Raw genomic sequence first — 18,151 nt, 5'->3', positions numbered from 1 at the left:
GTATTTCCTGTTTGACTTTTTTTTTTACTACAAATCCCACAATTCCATTTTCTTCCCTCCCACACATCAGCCACCCCACCCATTGAAACATAAATGAGCTGCATCCATTCAAATCAGTGAGGTTTTCAATTAGGGTGCCTACAGCTGTTGGAGATTGATCTCTCTCCCACCAAGTGATCCCTCCACCCATTGAAACAGACAGGCTCCCTGTCATCAGCTGACTAGTGAGTCAGGTCTCGGCCGCATTTCAACTTGGGAAAAATCCGAGACAACAGTCATTTTGTATGCAGTTAAAAATAAATATTGGTGTGTAAATTACAGAAGAATTGTGAGAAAACCGTCACACACAGGTACAGACACTATATTATGAACTACACTAACTTTACAGCCCCTGTAGCATAGTCAAATAAAAAAAATCCTGGAATACCCCTTTAACTACTGGTCCCAGCATGCCCTATAAACTGTTACTAAAGATTTAAGCTATTTGGGGCAAGACCTTCACTAAATAACTGATGTGGGAGGACTACAGGTCCCAGCCTGCCTCAGTTCAAGCTATATCTGTTTCAAGCAGCATTAATATATCTGTCTTTTTATGCATCTTAAGTATTGTTTTATGATCTATTTTATTACTTATATACACTGGAGGTGAGTCACAAGGGCCCAGTGACTAGATCTAGAGATAAGCGAAGTTACAGTGATTCGATTTGTCACAAACTTCTCGGCTCGGCGGTTGCTGACTTTAGCCTGCATAAATTAGTTCAGCTTTCAGGTTCTCCGGTGGGCTGGAAAAGGTGTATACAGTCCTAGTAGAGAGTCACCGGAGCACCTGAAAGCTGAACTAATTTATGCAGGCTAAAGTCAGCAACTGTTGAGCTGAGAAGTTCGTGACGAATTGAATCACTGTAGCTTCGCTCATCTCTAACTACATCACCCAATCAGTATTCATTATATTATTAATACATTTATATTATATATGTTAACATATTTATGTCAGATGGTCCTATTATTTAAGTACAGAGGAACATAATTATTACCCATATTTAATTTAACTGACCGAGATTTCCATTACCCTTGAGCACCAAAATCTTGTCTCTAAAGCAAATCAGGTTTGCAGGTCCTATTCTGCAGGAAGATTTTCTTAACCTACAGGTGGGTGTGTCCCTTTAAATGCAATCTTTCCTTCAAGCTTGCCAAGATGTCAGTTCCTAAAGGAGGGGACATCAGAGGATACAAGTCACTCTGATGTGTTACCTACAAGGTTATGACCATTTTAATGGCAACCTAATGTTGCAAAGTCCTCCTTTACTCTACACAATATAAAACATAAGAAATCTCCAGTCTCTAAATGTCTTGCATTGCTACATTACATCTTTTAATACCCTAGATTTCTCACTGAAGTCAAGTTTGCCTGTACACTCTCAATGTGGCAGACAAGCAATTCTTCATCCAAGTCCATATACAAAAATAGACTGAAAAAAAAGGCAAATTTCACAAGATCCTAATTAGTGTGCCAGTTCAGCACCCATATTACAGCTGCATATCCAGGCACAAGTACAGATATGATCACCCAAACTAGCAGTATCCTAGGTCCAGACATATGCATGCACTAGGGTCCGCTGTAGATTTTGGTGCAGTTCACAAATTGGAAAGAAAAAAAAAAAATCTCTGGCCCAGATTTATCAATCTGCATGTAGCCAAAAAGTACAGATTTTTGCCCATAACAATCACAGCTCAGCTTCCATTATAGGTAGATTGATAAAGCCAGTTACAGGTGACAGGTATATTGTTAATCTGAGCCAATGTATTTGAAAACCGCAATTGCAGATTCTGACAGCTCTGCATGGTACTGAAGTGTCGGCATGTACACTTGAATAGGAAAAAGCTACAATTCACTGCACAGCTGATACTAAGTCTATGGCATTCTGCTATATAGGCCAATGTAAAGAATAAAAAGGCTGCAGGGCTTGTCCAATAACATGCAGCCACTTCAATCAGCTGACTGCTGGTGGTGTCAAGAGCCAATACACGAAGGATCTAAAGTCTATAGGACATCAATGCAGAAAATCATGGAAAACCCCTTTCACTCGATGATTGTACATTTTTTACAACCAAATTTTTTCTTTTAAGGGGAAAATTTTTTGTAATCAATAATTGCGGACTGCAATATAACGATTTAGCCCTTATCAAAATTTTGCCATTATGTAGGGACTACTTTGAGGAGAAACAGTGAGACTCCTGACGCAGGGGCCGAGCCGCCCAGCACGGGAGCAGACATGCTGGGGAAACACGGGAGCGGACTATCCTGGCTCCAGTCCAGGCGGCGGCTGTAGGCTCAGCTTCTGTGAAGCACGGTCTGGCCCCTCCGGCACGAGCCTAGCACTGGGAGAAGACGACTTAAGCCCACCATGACTAGCTGTTGCCTATATACAGCGCAGCCGTGCGGCGGGTCTATGAAGTGAGCTCAGGAGCTGAGCTCGCTTCATACTGGCTAATGCCGAACATCACTGATCCAGATGATGGCCGGCACTAACCCTTTAGACACCGCAATCAAAGTTGATCACGACGTGTAAAATGCCGAACACACATGCTGGTAGATCGGTGGAGCTGATCAGGACATCCGTGGCAAAACCTGCAGGGTCCCGATCAGCTGAGAGGAAGGGGCGGGGGGTGCCTCCCTGCCTCTGGCTCATCCAATTGGCGCTCCAATAATGCAGGCAGCCTCAGCAGCCTGTAGTAATGGAGCACCGATAACACTCATCAATGTTGTGCTATGGTAGAGAATTGATCAGTATCTGCAATGACAAGATTGCAAGTTATATTCCCCATAGCAGTTTTTTTTCTTCTAACAGTGAATCTCCTGCTGGGAGTTGTAGTAGTGCAACCACTGGAGACACACTTTTTCATTGCTCTATGGGGACTATAAAAAAATTTAAAATTAAAAAAATAAAATAAAATAAAAGTTTAAATCACCCCCTTTTTTAAATAAAATAATGTTAACAAAAATAAACAAACGTATGTGGTGTCACCACATGTGTAAATGTCTGAACTGTTAAATATAACAAATGAAACTGCACAGTCAAATCGTAAATGTAAAAAGAAATACCAGGATTGCTAATTTTTGGTCACGTCATATACAAGAAAAAAAATGATAAAAAGGGAGTCCCATCAAAACAAAAATTTTACTGAAAAACTACAGATCATGGCACAAACAATAAACACTCATATGGCCCCGTATAAAGAAAAATGATAAAGTTTTAGGGGACAGAAGAGGACAATTTAAACATACATTTTTTTTATTATTGTTTTTTTTAAACAAAAAGATAACATTTTTAGGTAGTAAATTAAAACAAAACCTATATAAATTGGATATCGCTGTAATCGTACAGACCTGCAGAATAAAGATGGTGTGTCAATTTCACCGAAAAGTGCAATGCGTGGAATAAACCCAACCCCCAAATGATCCCTCCCCCACTAAGAAAAAAAAAAGCCAAATTGTGCATTTTTGGTCACTTCATATACCATTAAAAAAAATTTATAAAAAGCGATCAAAGTCCCATCAAAACAAAAATGATACCAATAAAAACTACAGACCACGGCGCAAAATATTAGCCCTCATATACCCCGGTATGCGGAAAAATAACCAAAGTGATAGGAGTCAGAAGATGACAATTTGAAACATTCTAATTTTGGTGCATGTAGTTATAATTTTTTTTAAGTAGAAAAATTCAATAAAACCAAACTAAATTGGGTATCCTTGTAACCCTATGTACCTACAGAATAAAGATAAGGTGTCATTTTTAACAAAAAGTGCACAGAATCGGAAGCCCTAAAAAGTTACAAAATTGCGATCTTTTTATTTCACCCCACAAATAATTTTTTGTTACGCTGCAGATTATGTTATAAAATAAGTGATGCCATTACAAAGTACAATTGGTGATGCAAAAAACAAGCCCTTATATGGGTCTGTAGGTGCAAAATTGAAAGTGTTAGGATAAAACTAAAGTGCAAAAATTAAAATTGTCATTAAGGGGATATTTTATCTCAGACTGGAGGTGGTTTAGTCAATGACTGATCCAACATGTCACACAGTCAGAGGCTATATGCACAGCAGAGGTGAGTTATCATGTTAGGGTCCCATCCGATACGAGGCCACCTCCGCGTGGTGGATGGGGGGACACATTTTGATCAAAAAGTGCGCTGAGAGCCTCCATTTTTTGACCTAGAGTGCTGTTGCAACTTTCTTGTTTGTACATTATATACATATATATATATATATATATATATATATATATATATAATAAACTAGCAGAGAACTTGAGAAGAGAAGGTGCAAAAGCTTAAGGTGGAGCATGGTGTTTCCTTACCGGCCTCTATGATGAAGCGTGTGCTGCAGATGAGTGAACAGGCGTGTGTCAGGTATTCAGCAGAGGCCAGCAGAGTCCACAGGACAGGCTGCTGGAGGGTGAGACAGCAGCAATCCAGAACAGCCTGGAGATCCACGCTCAGCGGGATCTGTCCATGTACAAAATGCCAGGACACCGCCTGCAGAGAAAAGTTAAGTCACACACTGCTAACATAACATAGAGGTAAACAAAAGGCTGGAAAAGGGAAAAGGCTGTATAATTTGTTACCTCCACTGACAAGACCATGAACTTCACTATGTCCGCTTCTTTCTCTTGGCTTATATGAAAGGATGGAGGTATTTTTGGTAGAGACAGCAAATACTGCACCAGCGCTCGACAGAGGGTGACAAGAGAGTAGTAGACGTCTGCATCACCTGCATCCAAACGAACAAAATCGGTGTGTTATCTGCACAGTAAAGTTTATTTAAAAAAAAAAAATATTTTTTAACTGTTCATGGTACTGGCAACATATTCATAATCTACCTCACCAATGTCCAGCCCCCCAACAACTATTAGAAGAAATCTTCCATAGCAATAAGGAAGTGCTTCATCTTTTGACAGCTCTGCTAGGCTTTTCCCGGCAGCCCCATACTTGGCCCCATACTTGGCTACTTGCTATAACCGGCCAACCATGTGTCCTCTGGAAGAACCTATGCCAACAAGTTTTACAGCACTTTCCTAGACCTCGCTGTTTCAATGTAACCGGCTGACAATCTGCTGTGCTTTTGAGTACAAACAAATACACATATACATGCAGGAAATGGCCTGAACGTAGCCACTAGCTGACTAAGTAGGGGCATTAAACTGAATGTCCCCACTGCACACTGCAATACGCTCTGCTATAAGTTGGCACTTTCTGCCTGTTGTCTCAACCCCACTACTCAGTATGTCAGCTCTCGCCAAGCAGGTCCCTCACCCTCACTCCTCCTGTTTGAATATTTAGGGGGAGGTTTATCAAAACCTGTCCGGAGGAAGAGTTGCCCATAGCAACCAATCAGATCGCTTCTTTAATTTTTAAAAGACCTCTGCAAAATGAAAGAAGCGATCTGATTGGTTGCTATGGGTTTTGATAAATCTCCACCTTAGTGTGTAATATAGAATACTTGATCTTATTTGTACCCTCAAAATTGTAAAGTGCTGCAGCATCTGTTGCCGCTATGTAAATATTGTTATTTGATGGGACGCCAACGTGGCTTCTGTATAAAAAGGGTGTGTCCTAAATGCACCAAAATTCTGGTGCATAATTTTGATTTGAATTAAGCCTACAATAGTTGGCTCAAACTTAAACTAGACATTCTTCCGATATGCCAAATTTATCAGCCTTCCTGAGACACTGTTGTCTAAGGCTGGGTTCACACTACGTTTTTTCCCATACGGGAGCGCATACGGCAGGGGGGAGCTAAAAGCTCGCTCTCCCGTATGTGACCGTATGCGCTCCCGTATGCCATTCACTTCAATGAGCCGACCGGAGTGAAACGTTCGATCCGGTCGGCTCATTTTTGCGCCGTATGCGCTTTTACAACCGTACCTAAAACTGTGGTCAACCACGGTTTTAGGTCCGGTTGTAAAAGCGCATACGGCGCAAAAATGAGCCGACCGGACCGAACGTTTCACTCCGGTCGGCTCATTGAAGTGAATGGCATACGGGAGCGCATACGGTCACATACGGGAGAGCGAGCTTTTAGCTCGCCCCTGCCGTATGCGCTCCCGTATGGGACAAAACGTAGTGTGGACCCAGTCTAACTTTATACAGCCTTACCTCTGGTGCACAAAGTTTGGCATAAGCTATTCATGCTTTCTAGTAAGCCACTTGGCTGGAAAAAGGCGTTCCAAGGCATGTAGGACAGGTTTTTTTTTATTTATTTTTTTTTTTTTTGCGCCAACGGCGACAGAATTCTGTTAAAAAAGAAAAAACTTTGCACTCACCACAAACACTAGGATGTCTTTTCAAATCAGGATTTATTCATTTCGCAGAATGTTGAACAGACAATGCAGAGGAGGGAAGGGAGGGGAGCGGGCATCAGCCCGCTCCCCTCCCTTCCCTCCTCGGCATTGTCTGTACGACATTCTGCAAAATGAATAAATCCTGATATGAAGAGACATCCTAGTGTTTGTGGTGAGTGCAACGTTTTTCTTTTTTTACCTGCAAACTAAGAACTATTGTCTATTCGTTAGCACCTCCACGTTTTTGCACACCTGGTTCCCCACATAATACGGGATCCTGGACTTGATCTATTTTTTGTTCTGGCTTTTTGGTGCCGGTTGGCTTTACTCTATATACACATGAGACAGAATTCTGGAACATTTGCAAAGGTCTGTAAGTATATGCAGGAGTCTATAGGACATATATATATATATATATATATATATATAATGGTCTAGCAAAGAGAAACCTATCAAGTCTTCACCAGCTCCTCTTTGCCAAAATAAATGTGTCATGAATGCCCTGGAAAAATATACAGTGCTAGGTTCAGGCTTTTCACCATATTTTTTATCAGTTATATTCACACATATACAGTCTGATACACATTCACACATGTAACATCTACAGCAGACTATGCATGTGACCTATTTTATGTGCGGTTTATCCACATAAGACATTGCAAGGCACAACAATGAATTATTATTCTTCCTTTTGTGAAAGATGAATCTCAGCGGGTAAAGGTAGGCAAACAAGCCAGCCCTCCCAAATGCTTTACAAATGTCACAGTAAATGTTGTGGAATGGCAAAGGACCTGGCAGACATCTCAATCAGTCCCAGCAGGTGCGCTACTCTCTGGAGCTTACACACAAAAGGACTTAACAGTCATCAGAAGTCTCTCACACTGTAAATACAATGCATTCGGAAAGTTTTCAGACCCCTTCAGCATTTTTACATTTACAAATGTTCCTCATCATTCTACACTTAATGCCCCATAATGAAAATGCAATATTAAGAGCTTTAATAAAAATGAATAACTAAAATTTTACATGGACATAAGTATTCATGCTGATGTAATTTAGCATCAGTCTGGGCATGCTGGGAGTTTTGCAACAGCTGGAAGCACCCTGATTGAGAAACATTGACTTAGCATTTAAAGCAAAACTGTCACTTGCGTACGTGGTAGGGAGATGCAGGGCATAATGCAATCTAAGAGCAGGTTTTTTTCCCCTACTTTACCCGTGGTTTGTGAAGTTATATTCATGCTGTCTTGTAATGCCGGTGAATAGTGGGAGGGCAGTACACCTCCCCCACCCTAACCCACTCCGAGCATGGAGCCCTGTACATCAGTTATATATGACCAGCAAACTAAGGAAAAGGACCTTCTATTAAATTGCATTATACCCTAACTGATGGTGCCTGCACCTCCATACCTTGTACTGAGGCCACTAGCAGGATTTATGAAGTTACTGTGCAGTGATTTCATATTCCCCGCTAGGAGGTCTGATTGGTCAATCGGTGCTGACTAATCAAAGCTCCAGGCGGGGAATATATGACATCACAGCACTGTTACTTCATATTCCCGTTCTGGGAGCTGGCAGAGCGCAGCGCTGCCCGCAGAAGTGCAGCGCTGACACAAAAAATTAGTTACAAATGTCATAACACCAGTTTCTGACATTTGTAACTCTTTTTGCTTAACAACGAACCGGAGCTCAATCAATCAATGTCGGGATTCGTCAACAATGAATCACGTTAAAGACTTTTATTGATAATATTAATTAATCGTTGCAGCCCTACACCAGGATCTTTTCAGGCACATATGCCAAACATAACACAAACAAATATGAACAGTACCTACTTTTACTGTAACTGCCTTACATCTCTAATCCTATTATACTAGATGTGAGATGTGGCAACATGGTATTACCTAACATGAGGCTAAGCTTTTCCCAATAGGAGCTTCCATCCAAGGGCTGTAGAGGCTGAAAGAGCTGATGAGTGTCCGGAAGCTGCTGAACAGTCTGTGAGATGAGATCCAGGAGAACGGACCTTGTGATTTCAAAAAAAGTGCTATTCTGATCCCCTATTATTTGGTTCACTCCCAAGGACAAACAAGAGGCAAGCAGGCTTAAGTTAAACTCCTACAAGGGAATGAAAAGACAACGTTAATTTTACACTGTTTAGATGTTATCAAAAATACCAGAAACCCAATAAAGCCATGATAGACGAAAATATAGTTTAATTAACAATAACATTTGCATTAAAAAAATTCCCACATATTCACACACTAAAGGGGAGATTTATCAAAACCTGTGCAGAGGAAAGGCGGTGCAGTTGCCCATAGCAACCTGATTTTTTTTAAATTAAAGAAACAAAGGCCTCTAAAAAAAAAAAAAAAAAACAGTCAATTTATTTTTATTTTTTTAACTGTCATATCTTTTTCTCAGATCCGCCATTGGGGGTGGACAGGAACTGTGGGTGTATGCTGCTGCCTCTAGGAGTCATACCTTCCCACTGGCTCTGAGCTAACCAGTTTAGTCCCAAAGCAGTAAGAGAGAACCGATAGAGAACAAAAAAGGTTGTCTGAGAAAGTGCTCTAGACAAAAACACTCTGAACAGCCCCACTGACAGACGACCGACCCACCAGCCAACTGACTAACAACCAACAGGTGGGCACTGTGTCCCCCAATGGAGGCTCCGAGAAAAAGATTTTACAGTAAGTATAAAAAAATATACATTTCTGGTACATTGGGGGACACAAGAACCATGGGATGTCCTAAAGCAGTATCCGGGGTGGGAAAACAAACTCCAACAGAAAATAGTCAGACTGAAGGCAGAGCCACCGCCGCCTGCAAAACCTTGCGACCAAACCCTGCATCAGCCGGCACGAAAGTGTGCACCTGGTAAAACTTGGGGAAAGTGTGCACGGACAACCAAGTAGCCGCCTTGCACACCTGTACAGCCGAAGCCCTGTTGTGGACCTCCCAGGAGGCCCCAAGGTACCGGTGGAATGAGCTGTAACCCAAAAGGGTGGGACCTTCCCCTTGCAGTGATAAGCCTCTCAAATGGACCAGTGTATCAACTGGGAGATGGGCACCTTAGATGCCCGGAAGCCCGTTCTGTGTGAGGACTAACAGCGAGTCACAAAGCTGGAACAAAGAGGTGACGGACAGGTAGGCCGAAACAGCCCTGACCACGTCCAATTTATGCAGAGATCGCTCCCGAGGATAGGAAGGGGTGGGACAAACTGGGGGGAGAACAATATCATCTTTCAGGTGGAAAAAGGAGACCACTTTTGGCAGGAAAGAAGGCATGGGATGAAAGACTACCTTGTCCGGATGAAGAACCAGGAAAGGAGTACAGCAAAAGAGAGCAGCCATTCTATTACCCACCTAATGGAAGTAATCGCAACGCAATGCGAAAGGCTACCTTTCAGAAAAAAAAAACTAAGAGAGACCTCAAGGAGAGGCTCAACCGGAGTGCCCTGCAAGGCGTCGAGCACCAACTTCAGGTGCCAGGGTAGAGTGGGAGACCTGTACTTGCCTCGTGGGCAAGAAGGACAGAAGGTTTGGCAGGTAAAAGGTGGTGGGAAACAGGGACCAGGCCTCACACCAACGAAAACAGGCCCGCCAGAAGCATACTGCAAATGACCCGGCCCAAGAACCCCCCTAGCACTTAACACTGTGTTCTCAACTGCCACGCCGTCAAATGCAGCAGAAGTGAATTGGGGTAGCAGAGGGAACCCTACGAGAGCAGATCGGGGTACTCCAACAGGCGCATGGGAACGTCCGCGATGAGGCCGACGACGTCGGCGTACCACGTACATCTGGGCCAATCTGGCACCACTATGATCGCAGAGATGTCCACCGCCTTGATCTTTCGCACGACCTTGGGCAGGAGGGGAATAGGAGAGAGGAGATAGGGAAGGTAGAAGGTGGTCCAAGGGATCACCAGCGCGCCCAAGGCCAGAGCCAGGGGATCTCAGGACCTGGCGTCAAAGCAAGGAACATGCCAATTCTGGCGGGTCGCAAACAGGTCCACGTCCGGGATCCCCCAGCGGTTACAGATCTCCACAAAAAACTCTGGGTGGAGAGACCATTTCCCAGAGTCAGACGTGGTGCGGCTCAGAAAGTCCGTCTTCTAATTGTCCACTCCTGGAATGTGAACCACCGAGATGGAGAGGACATGGCGCTCCACCCAGAGCAGAATTCTGTCTGCTTCTGCCATTGCCCAAGGTGCTATGGGTGTCTCCCTGGTGATTGATGTACGCCACCACCGTGGCGTTGTCCGTCTGGACCTGGACAGAAAAAACCCTGGGAGGAGAGACTCCCAGTATAGGAGACACCGGAAAATCGCTCGAAGTTCCAAGACGTTGATGTAGCCTTGGGCCTCCCGAGGGGACCACTGGCCCTGAGCATCCCTCCCCAGCTGGGGAGGCTCTCATCAGTCGTCAAGACCTGCGGCGAAAATGATCGGAGAAGTGGGGACCGGGGCCACCAAAGGAGTGACTGGTGCTCCCCAAGGGGTAGACTGATCCAGAGATGGAGGGACAAATGAGACTTGCCCCATAGAGACAGAATGGCCAACTAGAGAGTGTGACAGTGAAACTGGGTGAAGGGAACCACTTCCATGGCCACCACCATCCTGCCCAGCACTTTCGTGCAGGATCGAATGGGGACGGGCCTCAGGCGATGCAGGTGACGAATCCTTGCACTCAGGGCATGTCTCGCGTACGGCGGAAGCCGAATTCGGGCTTCTGCCGTGTTGAAGCGAAGCCCCAGGAAAATCAGGGACTGAGAGGGGGAGAGATTGGATTTCTCTCAATTGACCAACCAGCCCAAACTTGTCAAAGTCTGAAGGGTGATGCAGAGACTCTACTGATTTTGTTCCAGAGAGGGTTCTTTGACCAGCAGGTCGTCCTGGAAAGGGAGTGGAGAATAGCGATCACCCACCGCAGCCATGATCTTGGTAAAAACTCTGGGGACCATGGCCAGACAAAAGGGCAGAGCCGCAAACTGAAACTTGCCTGCAGGGACGGCAAAACGGAGGAACCACTGATGAGCTTGGAAGATGGGGATGTGCAGGTAGGTGCCCTGAATGACCACCGAGGACAGGAACTTGCCCAGGTCCATGGACGCAACCACTGAGCATAGGAACTACATGCGGAAATGCCGCAGGCGCCGGTTGAGCAGCTCAAGGTCAAGAATTGGCTGAATGGTGGCAGTCCATTTCGAGACTAGGTCTTGTGAGAAGGGAAACATAGCTTGAAGCTTTGTGGCCCCTTGGAAGCATTTCTCTGGGTGCTTCCATGCCGCTTCCAGCAGTTCTTCGAATTCAGTGTGGGGACCCAAGATCTTGGGAGATCGAAGAGCTTGGTGGAAGGAAACTTCTGGTACTGAGTCCGAATTTCCAGGGTCCTGCAAGTTAAAGGTGTCTCTGACAGCTGCCACAAGACTGTCCGGCGGATCAGACTCTCAATACCTTGGAGCGAGGTGTGGCAGACCTGGAATGGCAAGCTGGGGATCAGGAACAGGCCTTCGGGGAACAGCCACAAGAGAGAGGGGATGATGACAGAAAGCTTAAGAGAGGGAGAAGCATGGGGAAGACACAACCGGAACTAAGGAGTTGGGGGAAGAGTTAGAGGACAAGACCCTGGGGTGCTCGTGAGAACGAAGGCCTAAAAGAAAAAAAGGAACTAGCTCACCCAGGTTCCTGTGTCCTGAAGAGAAGAAGAGCAGCTTGCAGAAGCCAGGAGCAGCGAGGAGGAGGAGACAACATCAATGCAGGAGGATGAAGGGGCAGGCAATAAGACTATAGGATGAGCAGACCTCAGGAGCACGCGCTGAGCCGTTATAGGGGAGAAAGGGAGGAGGAGATAAATCCTATGACACCTGTAGTGTGCGTGTTCACAGGATAGGCCGAGCCCTGACCCCTGGTAAGCCTGCACCAGATACTTACTACAGAAGAGAGCATACTTACCTTTCAGTGTCTTCAACAAGTTTAACGCCATGCTGCATCATGCCAAGCTGCCATTGCGAGACAAGCAGGAGCAATAGGGGGACCCGGCACTGGCTGTTGGCGAGAAGGGGTTAAGGGTCCATACTCTATGAACCGTGCCCCTTTGTCGCATGTGGGAGAACAGGCAGCGCCATGCACCTGTCGCCCAACCTGGAAACAACAACAAAAGGAAAAAAAAATAACTAACTAAACGTACCTAGCTAGAAAAAAATAAAAGCGAAAAGACCAGGTCTTAAGAACTCCAGACCTGTGTCTGTCTCCTCCTAAGCTTAAACTGGTTAGCTCAGAGCCTGTGGGTGGGTATATCCAGCCGGGAGGTGGCAACTTTTTTTGCCTAGTTTCAGCAGCATATACCCACGGGTTCTGTGTCCCCATTGCAACTGCACCACTTTTCCTCAGTACAAGTTTTGATAAATTTCCCCCCAAGTCCCTTTAAACTGGGTTTTAAAAGGTGTACATTTCTTTAAGTTAGCGTAGTAGTCCTTTTAGGGGTTATTCCTAGCTTAAAAGATATTCCTTCTCTGCTGGATAGGGCACAACTAATTGATGGTGGCACGACCACTAGGATCCCCATTGATTGCGAGAACAGAGGTTCCTTGAGTGATCTGAGTGGCAGCGTGTATGCTTGGACCAGTAAGCAAGCATACACACTGTCGCTCCACTCACTCAAGTGATACATGATCACCATTCTCACGATCGATGTTGATCAGAGCAGTTGGATCCTCACATGTAAGATAGGGGATACCTTTTTGCCTTGGGATAACCCCTTTACATAATGAAACATGTAGGTCATACCTTGCTGGCCATGAGGGAGAGACGCTCAGATGGAGGGATTCTATTCACCAATTCTGCTCCTTCCAGCAGTGCAGAATCAGAGTGTGTATAACACTGCGATCGTACCAGGGACACATACCAAGCCTGTCATGAGAGGTTAAAAAAATAAAATAAAAAAAAAGATATACCGTATATACTCGAGTATAAGCCGACCCGAGTATAAGCCGAGACCCCTAATTTCAACCCAAAATCCCAGGAAAAGTTATTGACTCGAGTATAAGCCTAGGGTGGGAAATACCTCATCCCCCCCTGTCATCATCCAGACCCGTCATTAACATCCTCATCATCATCCCCTTGTCATCATCCCACACATCCCCCCTTCATCATCCCCTTATCATCCCACACATCCCCCCTTCATCATCCCCTTATCATCCCACACATCCCCCCTTCATCATCCCCTTATCATCCCACACATCCCCCTTCATCATCCCCTTGTCATCATCCCACACATCCCCCCTTCATCATCCCCTTGTCATCATCCCACACATCCCCCCTTCATCATCCCCTTATCATCCCGCACATCCCCCCTTCATCATCCCCTTATCATCCCGCACATCCCCCCTTCATCATCCCCTTATCCCACACATCCCCCCTTCATCATCCCCCCCCCTTCATCATCCCCACCCCCCTTCATCATCCCCACACCCCCCCTTCATCATCCCCACACCCCCCCTTCATCATCCCCACACCCCCCCTTCATCATCCTCTTCTCATCATTCGCCCTCAGTGGTCTTCAACCTGCGGACCTCCGGAGGTTTCAAAACTACAACTCCCAGCAAGCCCGGGCAGCCATCGGCTGTCCGGGCTTGCTGGGAGTTGTAGTTTTGAAACCTCCGGAGGTCCGCAGGTTGAAGACCACTGCGGCCTTCAACATCATCCAGCCCCCTCTCACCCCCTTTAGTTCTGAGTACTCACCTCCGCTCGGCGCTGGTCCGGTCCTGCAGGGCTGTCCGGTGAGGAGGTGGTCCGGTGGGATACTGGTTCCGGGCTGCTATCTTCACCGGGGGCGCCTCTTCTCCGCGCTTCCGGCCCGGAATAGATGCGTTGCCTTGACAATGACGCAAATGACGCACCTCTGCGTGGTTGTCACGGCAACGTGACTATTCTGAGGCCGGGCCCGAAGCGCTTAGAAGAGGCCTCCCCGGTGAAGATAGCAGCCCGGAACCACTATCCCACCGGACCACCTCCTCACCGGACAGTCCTGCAGGACCGGACCAGCGCCGAGCGGAGGTGAGTACTCAGAACTAAAGGGGGTGAGAGGGGGCTGGATGATGTTGAAGGCCGCAGTGGTCTTCAACCTGCGGACCTCCGGAGGTTTCAAAACTACAACTCCCAGCAAGCCCGGACAGCCGATGGCTGCCCGGGCTTGCTGGGAGTTGTAGTTTTGAAACCTCTGGAGGTCCGCAGGTTGAAGACCACTGCGGGTGGGGGAGTTCACTCGAGTATAAGCCGAGGGGGGTGTTTTCAGCACGAAAAATCGTGCTGAAAAACTCGGCTTATACTCGAGTATATACGGTATATATAATTTCATCAGAATTACTAAAAGTAAAAAAAAGATGTTCAAAACCAATAGTAAAATTTCAATAATCTGACATACGGCAATGCAGAAAGTCTTACGATCTGCCAATTGTTTGCAACAACACAGAACTGCTTATTAATATGTGGAACCAAACATATAAAACCAAGTAGAAACCTCCACAGAAAATTTATAGCAGCACATTTAGAACTATTGTCTTAAAGGTTCTTTACTCATTTTATGTTCCTCTGAACTAAACTTAATCCAGAATATATATTATATACACATACACACACACACACACACACACACATATATATATATCACACACACACACACACAAATATTAATTTTATTCTTTAACAATGTTTTAACAATGAGTCCATTTGTTGGCAGCATCAGAACAACACATGCTGGTTGTATTCCAAGCCTTTGATATTTTAATTAAGTCTGTGCATGGTATGTTTGAAGTTTCTCATTTGTAGTCTGTAAACCTGATGTCCCCAAGTGATAAGCCCACCTCATCAGGTTCCAACGTCTCCAGCCGTGGTGGATTTTCCCCGTCCAGCGGGTGAGAGGTCACTACAGGTAATGGGCTGACTGTTTCTGGTGCCACAGTTGACCGAAATCTGTCCAGCAGAGAATAAAGTCTTTGGTGCCTAAAAAAGCAAAAGATGAGAGAGTAAATTCTGTAGTTAATGCTAATTATGGTAAATAGAAATCAGTTGCAATGAAACTATAATATTCAGACTTGCTTGGACGGCTCTTTTCATAATTAAATAGAGAGTGTTGGGCAGCCACTGAAACTATAAGGAGAGCAGCCAGAGTCGTAGTGGTGGGATCTGCATCTATCAAGCATTCATGATAGGAAGACCCCTAATTAGGTTTTCCAGTTTTAAGATCATTGATAGGCGAACAACATTAGATCACTGAGATTGTACACTACGTCATACATGTATGGTGCTGGCCCTTAACGGTAGGCTTCCAGTCCTGTAAATGTAGTGTGGAGCCAAGGCTTGATTAGAAACACTCTATTAACATAAATAAATGTGGGGCACATGCACTACTGGTATTATAGGCCTTATTCACTACCGGTCACATATAAAGATTTTGGGCCACTGCTTGCACAAGAGGGGACTCTCTCCTGTCACTATTTATAATGTAGGTAAGATGCACTAATAATGAAATATATTTTAAAGGAGTACTCCAGCAAACACTAACCTATCCCCTTTCCACAGGATATAGGGGATAAGTAGCTCATCACGAGAGGTCAGACAGCTGGGGCCCCCTGCGATCACCGGGACCCCGGTGCTCTCAGTGAGAAGCGCATCTAACTGTAGATGGAACGCGTTCCATTCATTCATGTCGATGATGCCCTAGAGCTGTACTCTGGTCTTTTCGTCTCCTCTAACTGAGTACCGGGGTCCTGTCCAAGTGATCGTGGGGGGGCCCCAGCGGCTGGACCCTCTGCGATCAGCTATAAGGGGATACGGAGATTTTCAAAGGTGATCTCCTTTAAGCATTTTTCCAGCCAGCCACCCACCCTACCTCCTACATAAGAAGCGTTTTTCTCTGCAACAAGAAAAGTGCCCACAGTTTAATACAAGCTCCTGTCACACTGTTATTGTCTAAGTCTGTGAGAAAGGGCTCATTGGTTAAAGCATTGAGGAAATCACTCAATCTACCCTGGAAGAGATTGGCCCTGGTAACAATCATACAGAATCCCAGCTCATGCCACAGGCCGCCAATCAGCAGTGTCTTTAGCAGGGTAAGGGGCCCTGTGTTGTGAACCACCCAGTATACATAAATTTCTTCACAATTACCTTTGTGCTAATCCACTGTTCTGTAAATACTCCTGCATCCTATCCAACTCTTCTATAGGTAACTGACACATGCTATTCTGTAAGAAAAACAAAACAGACTATATATATTACAAAATACAAAACATACTATATATACTATAAAATACAAAATATACTAAATATATCTATCCTACCCCACCTCTGGTTGGTTAACAAGGCTAGGTATCCGGACTCCAGATGCAATTATTTTAACACAAACATGCTGCAATAGAGTTCATTCTATACTAACACAACTTCTATATAATTTCTAAATAAGTAGAACTCGTTTTGACACACCACGCATTACCAACTATTCCCAGGATATCTGTGACCAGAGATGCTTAGTTAATGGGTGTGCTGAGGTTTACTGTATGCAAAGACTGTATTTTGGAGCATTTTGTTTAGGCGCTTCTGGAATTCATTTTTTATTTTTTTACTGCACAGCTAGGCTATGATCAGTATGACCGATAGCTCTCTGGTATGCATTGCACAAGGATGATAACTATGGTAGAGCTGCAGTAACCAAACCTTTGTCAATACCACGAAATGTCAAACAACGTGTTGTAGAAGAGAAGTCATTTGCATACTTTTTTTCCCAAAATATTGACAGGAAACATTAATAAAAATTTGGATCTCCACATTGAGATCCAGAACCTCCCCATAGTATGGAATATCAGAAATAGCCAAAGATGCTGAAATACCCTACAAAACTTAATATCTGTAAAGTTAGAATGTAGGAGAGTTATGTAATGTCTTGCCAATAGACTATTAACACCCTGGCGGTCCAACAAGGTTAATGGACATGTGAAAATGTGCATGTAACAATGAACAGGCGATACCTTCCTTTACCTGTAGAGTAGCAGCCAGCAGCATTTCCACCCGACGACACGCCAGCGTATCCACCATGCGAGCCAGCACACGGAACGGAGTACACAGAAGCTTGTCGATATACAGCAATAACACTGCACCAGACTGGCTCAGGTGAATGCCTTCTAAACACTGCAGAGTTTTCTTCAGGGAAGCTGGCTAAGGAATAAAGAAGATGATACTATGAGTTTCCAGTTATTGATTTCATATATATATATATATATATATATATATATATATATATATTTTTTTTTTTTTTTTATTCTATGAAGTTTTATTTTATTTTTATTTTTTTTACACAGTGTGTAAATTAAAATTTTCAAAATGTCACCCACTTTTGCTGTTAACTGAAAATGCCTCAGATTTTCTGCATAGAAAACCTGCAGCATTTCTCCTGTAACCAGTCAGACTGAGCGCAGAACCAAGGAGTGAAGCACACAGCTGCGTGCTTCACCCAGCTATATCTAATGATCAAAGGGGGTCTCAGGACTGAGACCCAGACCAATGCAAACTTTTGACGTGTTTCGCAACATGTGCAAAGTAACACTTAACCCGATAACGACCATGGACGTCTATACTCGTCCAATGGCCGTTACCGGGGTATGACGCGGGCTCCCGACTCGAACCCGCGTCATACCGGCCGGCCCCCAGATGATTCCTGTAGCTGGGGGCCGGCGTTAATAGCCGACATGCGGCGATCGCCGCCAGCGGCTATTAACCCTTTAGATCGCCGCTGTCAAAGAATTACATT

General features: G+C 44.8%; 1 protein-coding gene across 2 annotated transcripts in view; it reads right to left on the bottom strand.

Annotated features, from left to right (window-relative positions):
* HTT (huntingtin) overlaps positions 1-18,151 on the bottom strand; it is a 270,836-nt gene that overhangs the window by 55,016 nt on the left and 197,669 nt on the right. For both annotated transcript variants that reach the window (XM_056555022.1, XM_056555023.1), the window contains 7 exons: positions 17,383-17,559; positions 16,516-16,592; positions 15,213-15,351; positions 13,138-13,260; positions 8,252-8,465; positions 4,632-4,777; positions 4,365-4,542 (listed from right to left, as the gene is read on the bottom strand). In XM_056555022.1, the coding sequence (XP_056410997.1) occupies positions 4,365-4,542; positions 4,632-4,777; positions 8,252-8,465; positions 13,138-13,260; positions 15,213-15,351; positions 16,516-16,592; positions 17,383-17,559 (1,054 nt within the window). The remainder of the gene's footprint in view (positions 1-4,364; positions 4,543-4,631; positions 4,778-8,251; positions 8,466-13,137; positions 13,261-15,212; positions 15,352-16,515; positions 16,593-17,382; positions 17,560-18,151) is intronic.

This window comes from Hyla sarda, chromosome 1 (genome assembly GCF_029499605.1).
Source record: "Hyla sarda isolate aHylSar1 chromosome 1, aHylSar1.hap1, whole genome shotgun sequence".
Classification (NCBI taxonomy): Eukaryota; Metazoa; Chordata; class Amphibia; order Anura; family Hylidae; genus Hyla; species Hyla sarda.
Note: the sequence above shows the minus strand (reverse complement) of the source record. Positions and strands in the feature narration are given on the sequence as shown.